At 48.6% G+C, this 13,635-nt stretch overlaps 1 protein-coding gene and 1 long non-coding RNA gene across 2 annotated transcripts in view; one reads left to right on the forward strand and one right to left on the reverse strand.

The window, feature by feature from the left end:
- Window positions 1–1,599: 1,599 nt before the first annotated feature.
- LOC134809279 (uncharacterized) lies at window positions 1,600–5,771 on the reverse strand. The gene is made up of 2 exons (XR_010154636.1): window positions 5,579–5,771; window positions 1,600–2,921 (listed from the first exon to the last, which is right to left on the reverse strand). It is a non-coding gene; the product is annotated as an uncharacterized LOC134809279 (long non-coding RNA).
- A 49-nt stretch (window positions 5,772–5,820) lies between these two features.
- NYX (nyctalopin) overlaps window positions 5,821–13,635 on the forward strand; it is a 30,822-nt gene continuing 23,007 nt past the window's right edge. Inside the window, exons 1-3 of the mRNA XM_063804355.1 lie at window positions 5,821–6,282; window positions 7,864–7,952; window positions 8,285–8,362. Coding sequence (XP_063660425.1) covers window positions 8,326–8,362 — 37 coding nt within the window. The 5' untranslated portion in view covers window positions 5,821–6,282; window positions 7,864–7,952; window positions 8,285–8,325. The remainder of the gene's footprint in view (window positions 6,283–7,863; window positions 7,953–8,284; window positions 8,363–13,635) is intronic.

Consider the following 13,635-nt stretch of genomic DNA (forward strand, 5'->3'; position numbering starts at 1 on the left):
GTCAGGCTGGTCTGGAACTCCTGACCTCAGATGATCCATCCACCTTGGCCTCTCAAAGTGCTGGGATTACAGGTGTGAGCCACCTCACCCGGCCTGTTTTTAAAACAATGAAAACAAAATACAACATATACAATTACATATAACAAGAACTATAAAAGTATTCAAACTCTTTGTCACAATAATTTTATTCTGGAGAATATAACCCAAAGAAGAACCCTCCACCATCACCACCACCACCACCACCACCACACACACACACACACACACACACACACACACAAACTATATTGAACAAAAGCATTCATAGCAGGCTATTGATAATAAATTATGAAAACAACATGATATACATCAATATGAATGACAACTAAGAAAAAAATTGTAATGACATGTGTGCACCATGTACAAACATGAAAATGTTTGATATGTTTTGGCTGTGCCCCCACCCAAATCTCAACTTGAATTGCATCTCTGAGAGTTCCCACATGTTATGGGAGGCACCCCACGGGAGGTAATTGAATCATGGGGACCAGTCTTTCCCATGCTATTCTCATGATAGTAAATAAGTGTCACGAGATCTGATGGGTTTATCAGGGGTTTCTGCTTTTGCTTCCTCCTCATTCTCTCTTGCTATCGCCATGTAAGAAATGCCTTTTGCCCTCCACCGTGATAGTGAGACCTTCCTCGGCCACGTGGGACTGTAAGTCCAATTAAACCTCTTTCTTTTGTAAATTGCCCAGTCTCGGGTATGTCTTTATCAGCAGCATGAAAACAGACTAATACAATGTTCATATAAAGTAATATAAAGTAAAAGAAACAAGAAAAATTGCAGACATGCACTGATTGTAAGTACAAATGAATGAATGACCTGAATGCACACTTCACAAAAGAGGGGGTTTGAATGGCCAACAGGCTTATGTAAAGTTGCTCGATGTCATTAATCATCAGGGAGTTGCAAAGTAAAACCACGATGCAATACCACTTCACACCCACCAGAATGGCTCAAATTAAAAAAGACAATACCAAGTGTTGACAAGTATATAGAATAACCAACACTCCTATACACGGTTGCTGGGAGTGTACATTGGTACAATCATGTTGGAAAGCTGTTTGGCAGTATCTATTCCACTCCTGGGCATACACCCAAGAGAAATTCATGTACTTGAATATTCATAGCAGCACTGTTCCTAATAGCCCCAAACTGAAAACTATTCCAATGCGTGTCAGCAGTAGAATGGAGCGAGAAATATGGATAGTCACACAATAGAATATGCAGGTGTCAGCATTCTATGGCCTGCAGGCCAAATCCAGCCTGCTGCCTGTTTTTTGTAAATAAAGTTTTATTGGAACACAGCTGCACTCATTTGTTTATGTATTGTCTATGACTGCTGTCACCCTACAATTGCAGGGTTAAATAGTTGTGCTAGAAATCACATGTCCCACAAGCCTGAAATATTTACCATCTGGCCTTGAACAGAAAAAGTTTGCTGACCTGGGCTATGTAGCAATGAGAATGAATGAACTACAACTACATGCAATAACTGAATGAATCTCACAAACAGATTGTTGAGGGGGAAAAAAAAAGCCAGATCCACAATCGTACGTGTTGTATGATTCAATTTACATAAAGCACAAAACCAGGTGAAACTATTCGGTGCCGTGAAAAGTCAGGATAGTGACTACCCTTGGGGAGGTAGTGTCTGAAATAGGGCATGGCGCAATGGTAATGTTCTGTTTCTTGTTCTGGGTGTTGTGAACAATAACCAGGCCAGGCGAGGTGGCTCACACCTGTAATCCCAGCACTTTGGGAGGCCATGGTGGGCGGATCACTTGAGGCCGGGAGTTCGAGCCCAGCCTGGACAACATGATGAAACCCCGTCTCTACTAACAATACAAAAATTAGCCGGGTGTGGTGGTGCACTCCTGTAGTCCCAGCTACTCGGGAGGTTGAGGCAGGAGAATCTCTTGAACCTGGGAAGTGGAGGCTGCAGTGAGCTGAGATCGCAACACTGCACTCCAGCCTGGGCGACAGAGTGAGACTCTGTCTCAAAAAAACAAAAAACGAAAACAAAAACAAAAAACCACAAAACACACACACATTCACAAACAATAACTGGCCAGGCACGGTGGCTCACGCCCTTAATCCCAGCACTTTGGGAGGCCGAGGCAGGTGGATCACCAGGTCAGGAGTTCAAAACCAGCCTGGCCAAGATGGTGAAACCCCATCTCTACCAAAAATACCACGCCCGGCCCTTGGTGTAACTTTTATTGAAAAAAAAATCCAAGTGTAAGTGGATACGCGAAGTTTAAACCCATATTGTTCAAGGGTCAACTGTATCGGGAAATGGAGAGACCTACTTTGTTTTTTGTTTGACATCTGCTGCAATGGGAGAGAAACCTACTTTGGATGCAATGTAAAGAACGATGATTTCAGAAGAGGCCCCAGGAAGGTGTATTTGTGGGCAGTGGGCAGAGCTTGTTGGTGAGCTAACCCTTCAATTACAGGTGGCAAACAGGCCATGCGCACTACGCGGCCTGGTCAGGAGGACACGGCATTGGGAGACCTTCCCCAGGGTGTGACCTTTGGCAGGTTAGGTCCCCACCCTGGCATCCCTTCCAGCCCGGGCATTCTGCGACTCCAGGTGCGTGAGGAACGTTTCTGGCACCAGGCACGCCCTGGGACTTTCCCCAGCCCTGGCCCCCGCCCCCACCGAGTAGGTGCGGGTGCCGCGGCCGGGAGCAGACAGAGGCCCCGGGGCGCCCCACCCCGACTCCCGAACCTCGGTGCCCTCTGGCGGCCACGCTGGGCAGGACCGGGCTCATCGGGGGCGTGGCTCGCCCCGGAGGCTCCGCCCCTTCTCCCCAGGGTGGGGCCGGGGTGGTGGTTACCGGCAGAGGCTGCAGAGGTTTCGCAAGGACGTGACCTTTATGGGAAAAAAAAAACACTGTGTCACGCACGGTTGCCAGCCGGGGCCAGCGAGCTGAACTAGTTTTCTGAAGCCCGCGGAGGGAGGAGCCAGAGCGGAAACGTCCAGCCCAGTGACTCGCTGCCTACTGCCCCTCCAGGACCGCGGCGGCGCGCCCTGAGCCCCGGGGCACCAGATGGGGCGCGAGCCCGCACCCAACTGTGTCCGGGCCTGCCGTTGGGGCGACGTCACTGTCACTACACTGGGAGTCAGTGGAATGAGGGCACTCTCGCCTCTCTTCCTCCTTCCTCCAATTCCAGAAATGAGGCCCGGGAGCCCAGGCTGATCCAATCCAACCCCACTGAGCTGGGGTTTGGATTGGAAGGGCGGATGTGAAACGACAGAAGTAGGATAGTTTGCGAATAAAGAACAAGGGAGTTGGGTGCTTTAGCCACAGAATAGGTTCAGCCAAGGTCATTTAGAGGTGCCCAGCAAGAGGGGAGTGGCTACCCCTCCCCCATCCTGATCTGAGGCATGCAGTGGGGACGTCGGGGGTGGCCACAGGGGCTGTGTGTGTCCTTATTAGGACCCGAGAAAAACCCAGGGACTGGGAGGCAGGAGGACAGGGTACCCACTGGGTCCCAGCTCCACCTTCATATGTCACTCTGGGGAGCAGGTCACTTAACCTCTCTGGGCCTCAGTTTCCTCACTTGAAGAATGAGGGGTCTGGACAAGATTATGGAATATGTTTCGAGTACAATCAGGCCTAGGAACTGAAAGTCCCTGTCCTGACACCATCCAGTAAGTCAGAGAAAAAGGAAGGGTAAGAGGCCAAGGCTGTCACTCACCCGGTTCTCTTTCTATAGCTCCCTTACAAATTCTCACATGGGCTTCAATTCCCTTCAGCAAACAATTGTGCACTTCCGCCTGTGTGCCAAACCCAGGCTTGGGCCCAGCTTTGTGGGGCCTGGGGCAAGAGTACGCACGGAGGACCACACACTGTATGTCTGAATATTTAAAAGCTACACATCAAGCTAACAAACTGTTAAATAAAACATGTTCTATCCTCCTATCTGAGCAGATATACCTTCATAACAATCTGGAAGGTCAAATTCAAGTTTGCAATTCTTGCATTCCTCAGCATTCTGGGCTAGGGTGTGATGGCACAGAGAGTGGCCCCAGCTCAAGGCCATGGCGTAGCTTCCCTCTATTCCCAGGCCAGATCCATCCCATGCTATAGCGGATCTTTCCCACACACGTCCTCATATCCAAGCTCTGTCCCCTTCTCTGCAACTGTCTACCCCCTAAAGGATCACCTCTCGAGTACGCACATTGGTGAGACCATCCACCTTCAGGAGACTGGACCTAGAGAAGTGGGTTCAGAACCTGTTGGGCAGTGAATTCCCAGGTCGCAGGTATCCAGAACGTGGTTCTGGGTGGGTAAGTGTCTTGGCCTCAATGACTCCTTGCCCTGTGTCTCCCTGCCTCTTGCCCTGTCTGAAGGCGACACCAGCCAGACATTGTGGGGGTGCAGACTTGGATCAAGCACAGCCCCTCCAAGGAGGCCAGCCATCCAAACACTATGAACTTTGGGTGCAGTGGCTCAGGCCTGGAGTGGTGGCTCATGCCTGTAATCCCAGCACTTTGGGAGGCCGAGGCGGGCGGATCACTTGAGGTCAGGAGTTTGAGGCCAGCCTGGACAATATGGTGAAACCCCATCTCTACTAAAAATACAAAAATTAACCGGACATGGTGGCGCGTGCCTGTAATCCCAGCTACTCCGGAGGCTGAGGCAGGAGAATTGTTTGAACCCGGGAGGCGGAGGTTGCTGTGAGCCGATAGCGCACCACTGCACTCCAGCCTGGGCAGCAGAGCAAGACTCAGTTTCAAAACAAACAAACAAACAAACAAACAAACAAACAAACAAACAAACACTGTGAACTTCGAGGCAGATGCCTGCAAGTGAGAAAGGAGGGCACTGGAAGGGGATTCATTTCTTAGAGGTGGTAGCGCTTATGCTAAGCATAGCAGGCAGATTGAGATTTCAGCAGGTGGAGAAGTGGGGAAAGAAAGCAAAGCAAAGGCCCAGGAAGGGCTACCCAGGGTTGGGGTGTCTGTGAATTGTCACTACAGGGCAGAAAGGCTGGAGGGCAAATCTGTGTCCTCCAGATAGCAGGCAAAGCCTCCAGTAGTCGCCGGCTGTCTTAATTAATCGGTAATTCTTACCAATTCCAAGGTGGGGAAGCCCAGCCAAAACGGCGAAACCCCATCTCTGCTAAAAACACAAAAATTAGCCAGGCATGGTGGCCGGCGCCTGTAGTTCCAGCTACTTGGGAGGCTGAGGCAGGAGAATGGCTTGAACCCAGGAGGTGGAGGCTGGCAAAATCATGCATGTTGGGCCATCACTATTTCTCAAGGTCACTTACACACCCCTTCTCCCTCCTCCAGCTCCTTTTATGGGCTACCAACTGCATGATGAGTGAGAGCTAGCATGGGTACAAAACCACCCCAGGAGGGCCAGGTACAGTGGCTCACGCCTGTAATACCAACATTTTGGGAGGCTGAGGCCAGTGGATCATTTGATGTTGGGAGTTCGAGACCAACCTGGCTAGCATGGTGAAACCTCATCTTTACTAAAAATACAAAAAAAATTAGCCGGGTGTGGTGGTACTCACCTGTAGTCCCAGCTACTCAGGAGGCTGAGGCAGGAGAATTGCTTGAACCCAGGAGGCAGAGGTTGCAGTGGGCCGAGATCACGCCACTGCACTCCAGCCTGAGGGACAGATTAAGGCTCCGTCTCAAAAACAAAAACAAAAAAATCCCTCCCCCAGCAGCCCACCAGTGGCTGGAGTAGGCTCTGAAAGGGCCGGCCTTTCTCCTGTCTTGAGCTTTAAGTTTCTCCCAGGGGAAGTCAGTCAATCACATTTCCTGTAACAACCCTGGGCCACCTGCTTTTCTCCCTGCAGCAAGGTTTTGATTAAGGGCTGCTCATCCTCCCAAGTTGGTGGTACCAGCTCACCTGGTGGATGAGCTCCTTCCTTTTTATGCCAAGAGTCTCTGATGCCTCCTTATTTTCCACTTGGGAGAAATGTTTCAGTTCACAGGTGGAGAAGAAGGTCTTCCTTAGTGGGATCCCAGTGCCAGAGCACCAGGCCCACTGGCCTGGAGAAGATTGAAGGCAAGGTTGGCCCAATAAGCTGCGAACAAAGGTTGTGGGTGCAGACAGGTTGGCTCTTACAGTCGAGATTCAGCCTCTGGACTGCTGCTGGGGGAGTGGGGGCTTCGTTGGGCTAAGGCTTGGCGTGATGGCTACAGGGACACCTCCGACACTGGTGGTCACAATGAGAGGGCTGCCCACTGCTCTCATCTAATAAGCGGGGTGAGTCCAACACTGGGGATAGAGATGTCATTTGAGAGGCCTCCCCCACCCACATCCCTACCCCATCCCTAGTATTCTCTTCTTTCCAGCAGGTTAGACAAGTTCAGCCACATTCTGGCTTTCAAGGCTCAAATGGAAGAAAACAAAAATTCCCCAGGGCACGGTGGCCTGAGATGTCTAGATTCACATCCAGAACCCTTTCTGTGGGAAGGGAACTCCTGGCTTCCTCTCATCAGCACTGGCTCACCAAGTTCTGCGTGGCCAGAACTTGGCAGGTTGCCATGGATACCTGGAAGTGCTGTCCCAGCAGACAGCAGAGGCTGGCTGGGGCCAGGAGAATGTGGGGGCACCTGAACTGCTGGCCAGAAGGGCTAGATAAGCAGGCCCCCCTGCCACCCTCATTTTGATCAGACCCCCTCCACCAGTCTCCTAAAACAGGGCTTTCCAAACTTTACCGGGCACAGGAATCCCCCTCTCCGCCGACCTAGTTAAAATGCAGATGCTGGCCGCGCGCGGTGGTTCACGCCTGTAATCCCAGCACTCTGGGAGGCCGAGGCGGGTGGATCACAAGGTCAAGAGATCAAGACCATCCTGGTCAACATGGTGAAACCCCGTCTCTACTAAAAATACAAAAAATTAGCTGGGCATGGTGTAGTCCCAGCTACTCAGGAAGCTGAGGCAGGGGAATCGCTTGAACCCAGAAGGTGGAGGTTGCAGTGAGCCAAGATTGTGCCACTGCACTCCAGCCTGGGCGACAGAGTGAGACTCCATCTCAAAAAAAAAAAAAAAAAAAAAAGCAGTTGCTGATTCAACAGGTCTGGGGCGGGGGGTAGAAGGCGCTGAGATTCTGTTTTCCTAACGAGCTCTCAGGTACTGCTTCTGGTCCACCGGCCACACTGAGTAGCCAGGGCCTAAACTGAGTCCTGGTGGGCTTCAGAAACCTCAGCCAGATTCTGAAGGTCCCATTCCTGGACCCACTGCCTTAGGCCACCACTACCAGCCCTAACCCCAATGGGAACCTCTTGCCTTCTTGTAGTGGAAGGACTCTCTCCAGTCCGTTTTTGTATCATTCACCATCAACCACTTCAAAGAAAGGAAATCAGCAGCCTGCATTTTGGGGAAACATTTTAAGCTGTCCTGTCCCTTCTCCAGCTCTCCAAGTTATATAATGTGTCCTTGTTGAAAATGCTGATAATGCTGTTTGGGTGGCAGGAAGCCAATTTCAGGCTACATATTGCTTGGAGCTGGGGCTGGGGTCAGGGAACGGGGCAGGGTCTGGGGAAGGTTTAAGGAGAGAAAGGGGCCAGGCAGATGGAGAGAGGACAGGAGGGCCAGGGTGGTCAAGGCCCAGGGATAAAGCCGATTGGTATGTCAGCAAAATCTGTCACTGGCTTTAGTGATTCGAAAGGCAAACACATTCTTTCATCTCTGTTAATCCTCATCTGATACAGAGGATTTTCCTGCCATTAAATCTGGAGAAAGAAAAATAAGCACTCAAACCTGCACAAGCAACTATTCCTCTTCACCCCTTGTTCCCGTCCCCCCACCCCCACCTTTACTTCTCTCTCAAACCATTTTTAGCATCTGTGGCTGCCTGACTTGGGAGATGGATGGGCTGAGGGAGTGGAGGGGGACCTCAGAGGAGCAGGACCAGAGAGACTCCCAGGACGGTAAGCAACATTTGAGGACCATTCACTAACGCTTCTCTGCAGGGGTTTCCTCTCCATCCATTTCCTTGCTGGGTTGTCAGTGATGCCATCTGAGTTGCTGTCAGGGCTGTAGCCTGACAAAGGGTTTCCTAATAGATCCAAGCTGTCCATTTGCGGGGAGCTTCTGATTGCCTGTTGTTACTGGTTTCTCTTAGCCCAACACCAGGGTCATTAAGAAGGAAGGAATGTGAGGAAGAAAGAAAGGCAGGGCATTCAGGAAGAAGTGTGGAGGCATGGGAGGGTTCTCATGGGGCCCTCCTGGGCACTGGGTGACCTGTCCTTTCTCCCCTCAGGTAGGGATCCCACGGCTGGGTGGTCCTAAGCCACTGGGTGGATGAAAGGCCGAGGGATGTTGGTCCTGCTTCTGCATGGTGAGTTCTCCTGCCGGTGGGTGCAGGGGTTGGGAAGAGGGGTGGAAGCCACAGAGCTTCTGCCCAAAGAGTCTTTAAAGTGGCTTCTGGGACAGCGGTATCTGGACACTTCTGATCAGGTTTCACTGACCCTGTGATCGTGGGGGAGGGGATAGAGAAAGCAAGAAAACAGCAGGTGGTGGGGATTTTTGTTTGCTAAAAACAAAACTCCTGAGCCGAATATATATGAAATAGTCCTCTTGGTGATTTTCTTATTCTAATTTCAGATATGAATTCATTGGTGTGATAACCAAAAGCTACAGTGCTACAGTGTTTTTTTGTTTTGTTTTGTTTTTGGAGACGGAGTCTCGCTCTGTCACCCAGGCTGGAGTACAGTGGGGCAATCTCGGCACACTGCAAGCTCCGCCTCCCGGGTTCACGCCATTCTCCTGCCTCAGCCTCCCGAGTAGCTGGGAGTACAGGTGCCCGCCACCACGCCTGGCTAATTTTTTGTATTTTTAGTAGAGACGGGGTTTCACCATGTTAGCCAGGATGGTCTCGATCTCCTGACCTCGTGATCTGCCCGCCTCGGCCTCCCAAAGTGCTGGGATTACAGGCGTGAGCCACCGTACAGTGGTTTTTTCTTTTCTTTTCTTTTCTTTTCTTTTTTTTGAGACAGAGTCTCACTCTCGCCCAAGCTGGGGTGCAGTGGCATGGATCTTGGCTCACTGCAACCTCCGCCTCCCGGGTTCAAGTGATTCTCGTGCCTCAGCCTCCTGAGTAGCTGGAACTATAGGCACCTGCCACCACGCCCAGCTAATTTTTTGTATTGTTAGTAAAGACGGGGTTTCGCCATATTGCCCAGGCTGGTCTTGAACTCCTGACCTCAGGTGATCTGCCTGTCTCGGCCTCCCAAAGTGCTGGGATTGCACGCATGAACCACCGTGCCCGGCCTACAGTGGTTTCTAATCACATTATTTTAAGCTCATTTAGTTAAAAACAAAAGTCCCTTTAAAAAACCACCTTCCTAAAGGAAAAAGAAAAAATGAAAAATGCCTTGGAATTATAGGATTATGGATATTGAAGTTATTTTTCAAAGTTTCTTGCTCTGTTATGTGCACTTTAATATACCAAGAAGACTCATTATGAAATATTTTCCCTGGCTCTAGCTGTTCCAATCTGACTGAGATAGCCCAAGGAAAAATCCTTTAAATTCTTCAGTAAATGATTCTACACAAAGAATCTGTTTTTTTCTGACCCTCAAGTGAATTTAATTATTTGAGATATGATGATCTATGTGATAGACCTCTGTATGCGATGCTGATAGAGAACATTTTACCAGATCATCTAAAACAGGAGTAATGGAGTTTTCTTCCTCTTTATTCCACCTTTTCAAAAACCGGAACTTGCTCTGTTCAGTCAACCAACAGGCATACACTGTGTGCCTTCAAAATGCTCGAGAGATATTTATGAGGGATATAATAGCATGCTCTTTGTCCTTGAGAAAATTCTTTTATAAGAGATTCAATAAATAAGCAATAAAAAAAATTGGAGCAAGGCACGTGGAACACTGTGATAAATAGGACATGACTTCCTACCTCGAGGAGGTTCTAAAGAACAGAGGTTGATATTTATATAATTACTAACAGTCAACTTCTTGCCATTCCTCCTACCTTGAAAAAAAAATGAAACTTGATTGACTCATTGGGGCACAATGTTTGCTTCCAACAGCCAGTATCATTTTAAACGTGCACCAAAAGCTCTACCGTTCCTCACAGAAAGCAGACAGTATTCATAGCCTGCACACTTCAAAACAGGAACTGTCCCTGCTACAGAAACCCGAAATATATCCAGACTTCTTGTGACAAGTTGGAGAGCTCAGCGGTGACATCATTTGCTAACAATAGATGCACTTAAAATTAATGACCATCTCCACATCCCCTGGCACTTTAATTTAAAACACACTCTAGCAAGCACAGAGAATATTTCTCTGACTGCGAGTCACAAGCAATACGGACAATATGTTCCCGAGAAGCAGGCAGGGATAGTGCTCTACCTCCTTGGCCAGAAAAAAAATGACTAAGTGAGCCTCACAAAACAACACCTTGGAGAAATCAGAAGTGGCTCGCAGCAGGGAAATTTGGGGCAAGAGAAATTCTCCTCTGGACACACAGGGCTCCTGGAAGTGACCCACTTCTCAGATGCATAAGTGCAAATACCTCCACCTCCTCCCCCCATGTTAACCCCTGGGGTCTTCCTGCTGTTCACAGCATAATATCTGAACCCCTTAACTTCCTTTACAGGGTCTTTCACATGTGACTTCCTCTACACTGAGTCTCAAAGAGAGTCAGGGGTTGTGTGTTTGTGTTTTTTGTGTGTGTTTCTTTTGAGACAGGGTCTCGCTCTGTTGCCCAGGCTGGAGTGCAGTGGCATGATCTCAGCTCACTGCAACCTCTGCCTCCCAGGTTCAAGTGATTCTCGTGCCTCAGTCTCCAGAGTAGCTGGGATGCGCCACCACCACACCTGGTTAATTTTTGTATGTTTAGTAGTGATGGGGTTTCACCATGTTGGCCAGGCTGGTCTTGAACTCATGGCCTCAAGTGATCTGCCTGCCTTGGCCTTCCAAAGTGCTGGGATTACAGGTGTGAGCCACCGTGCCCCACCAAGATTTGCATTTTAAAGGAAGTCTATAGGAAAATAAAATCACAATGAGGTGCCACTCACACAACTAGAATGGCTACATTTTTTTTTTTTTTTTGAGACAGGGTCTCACTCTGTCGACCAGGCTGAAGTGCAGTGGTACTATCTCGACTCACTGCAACCTCTGCCTCCTGGGTTCAAGTGATTCTCATGCCTCAGCCTCCTGAGTAGCTGGGATTGCTGGCGTGAGCCACCACACCTGGCTTATATATATATATATATATATATATATATATATATATATTTTTTTTTTTTTTTTTTTTTTTGGTATTTTTAGTAGAGAGGGGGTTTCGCCATGTTGGCCAGGCTGGTCTTGAACTACTGACCTCAAGTGATCTGCCCACCTCGGCCTCCCAAAGTGCTGGGATTACAGGTGTGAGCCACCACGCCCAGCCATAATTTTTGCATTTTTAGTAGAGATGGGGTTTTGCCATGTTGGCCAGGCTGGTCTCAAACTCCTGTCCTCAAGTGACAGGCTCAAGTGAGGCTGCCTCGGCCTCCCAAAGTGCTGGGATTAGAGGTGTGAGCCACAATGCCCAGCCAAGAATGGCTACAATTTAAAACACTGACAACACCAAATGTTGGTGAGAATGTGGAGTAACTGGAACTCCCATACATTGCTGCTGGGAATGTATAATGGTGCAACCATTTTGAAGAACTGTTTGGTAGTTTTTTAGAAAGTGAAATACATATTTATCATATAACTCAGCCATCCCACTCCTAGATAAATGAGAAACAAAAACACATGTCACAGCTTTAGTCACGATAGGCTGAAACTAGAAGCAATGGAAATGTCCATCAACAGGTGAGTGAATAAACAAATTGAGGCACCTCTATCCAGGGAAATACTGCTCAGCAATAGAAAGGAATGATCAACTGATATTCATGACCACATGGATGAACTTTACAGAAGGTTGTGCAAAATAAGCATTTGATTTCATTTCCTTTTGAGACAGAGTCTTGCTCTGTTGTCCAGGCTGGAGTGCAGTGGCATGATCTTGGCTCACTGCAACCTCTGCCTCCCGGGTTCATGTGATTCTCGTGCCTCAGCCTCCTGAGTAGCTGGGATTACAGGTGCCCCCCACCATGCTCTGCTAATTTTTGTATTTTTAATAGGCATGGGGTTTTGTCATGTTGGCCAGGCTGTTTTCGAACTCCTGACCTCAGGTGATCCACCTGTCTCGGCCTCCCAAAGTGCTGGGATTGCATGCGTGAGCCACTGCACCCAACCTTGATTTCATTTCTGTAAAGTTCTAAAACAGGCAAAACTAATCTATAGTTCAGAAAGCAGGTCAGTGGTTGCCTGGAGCCAGGGATGGGAAAAGGACTGAAGTCAAAGGAGCCTGAGGAAACTTTCTGGGTGGTAGAAATGTTTTAAGTCTTTTTGCTGTTGCTGTTGTTGTTGTTGTTGTTCTGAGACAGGGTCTTGCTCTGTTGCCCAGGCTGGAGTGTAGTGGTGCGATTATGGCTCACTGCAGCCTCAACCTCCTGGGCTCAAAGGATCCTCCCACCTCAGCTTCCCGAGTAGCTGGGACTAAATGTGCACCACCATGCCTGGCTAATTTTTGTTTTTTGTTGTAGAGATGGGGTTTCGCCATGTTGCCCTGGCTGGTCTTGAACTCGTGACCTCAAGCAATTCTCCTGCCTCGGCCTCCCAAAGTGCTGGGTGCCCAGCCAGAAATGTTCTAAGTCTTGATTGGGGTGGTGGTTACACAGGCATGTGTACATTTATTATACTTACTGAACTGCACGCTTAAAATGGGCACATTTTATTGTAAGTAAAGTATACCTTAATCAACTTGATTTAAAAGAAAAAATGAAGGCTGGAGGGAGAGAGTGGCTGTACCAGAAGCAGAAAAAATGCTTCACTGTCCACAGTCAGGCACTGTGGTATATCAGGCAACATGTATGTGAGATTCATCAACGTTATTATGTGGATTAGAGTAGTTTTTCCTTTTGAATGCCTAGTAATATTCATTTGTACAGATTGACTGGTTAGTTTATCCATTCCCCTATTGTCGGGTGTTTGTTTCCAGTTTGAGGTGATTGTTAATATTTAGGCCCGGAGGCCTTTCTGGGGCCTTGCGTTCTTCTCCTTAGATGGGACAGATGTTCATCTTCAAGTTTCACCAGGCCTGCGAGGCTACCAGCACACCACCCCTCTGGAAACATTGATTTCTCCATCCCTTATGACTCACGTTAGCCAGCAAAACTGCAGCTCGAATCCTTTCTTTCCTGTCACAAAAGGTACCTGCATGGGGTGAAAACCAAGTTCTGGGGTCACAGGAGGCCAGAGGCCACAGCATGGTCTCCGCCTCCGCACTTCTGTTTCCTCCAGCCAGTCTTGTTTTGAAGATCCAGCATTGGGTTTTGGTCCGAGGAGCCACTTGGTAGCATTTGCCAAGAATGGAAGGAGAGTGATTTCTAGAGCCAAGGTAGCTAAATAGATTTTGCTGAAACCAGAAATTTGACCATGTTTTCCTTTGCTATTTTTGGTTTCATAAGGCTCAAGTTCTTTTAAAACAATGAGAATAAAGAAACATTCCAATCTCAGTCTGTGGTTGGAAACACCAAGTAGCTGTTCTCCTAGCAAA

Source organism: Pan troglodytes, chromosome X (assembly GCF_028858775.2).
Source record: "Pan troglodytes isolate AG18354 chromosome X, NHGRI_mPanTro3-v2.0_pri, whole genome shotgun sequence".
NCBI lineage: Eukaryota > Metazoa > Chordata > Mammalia > Primates > Hominidae > Pan > Pan troglodytes.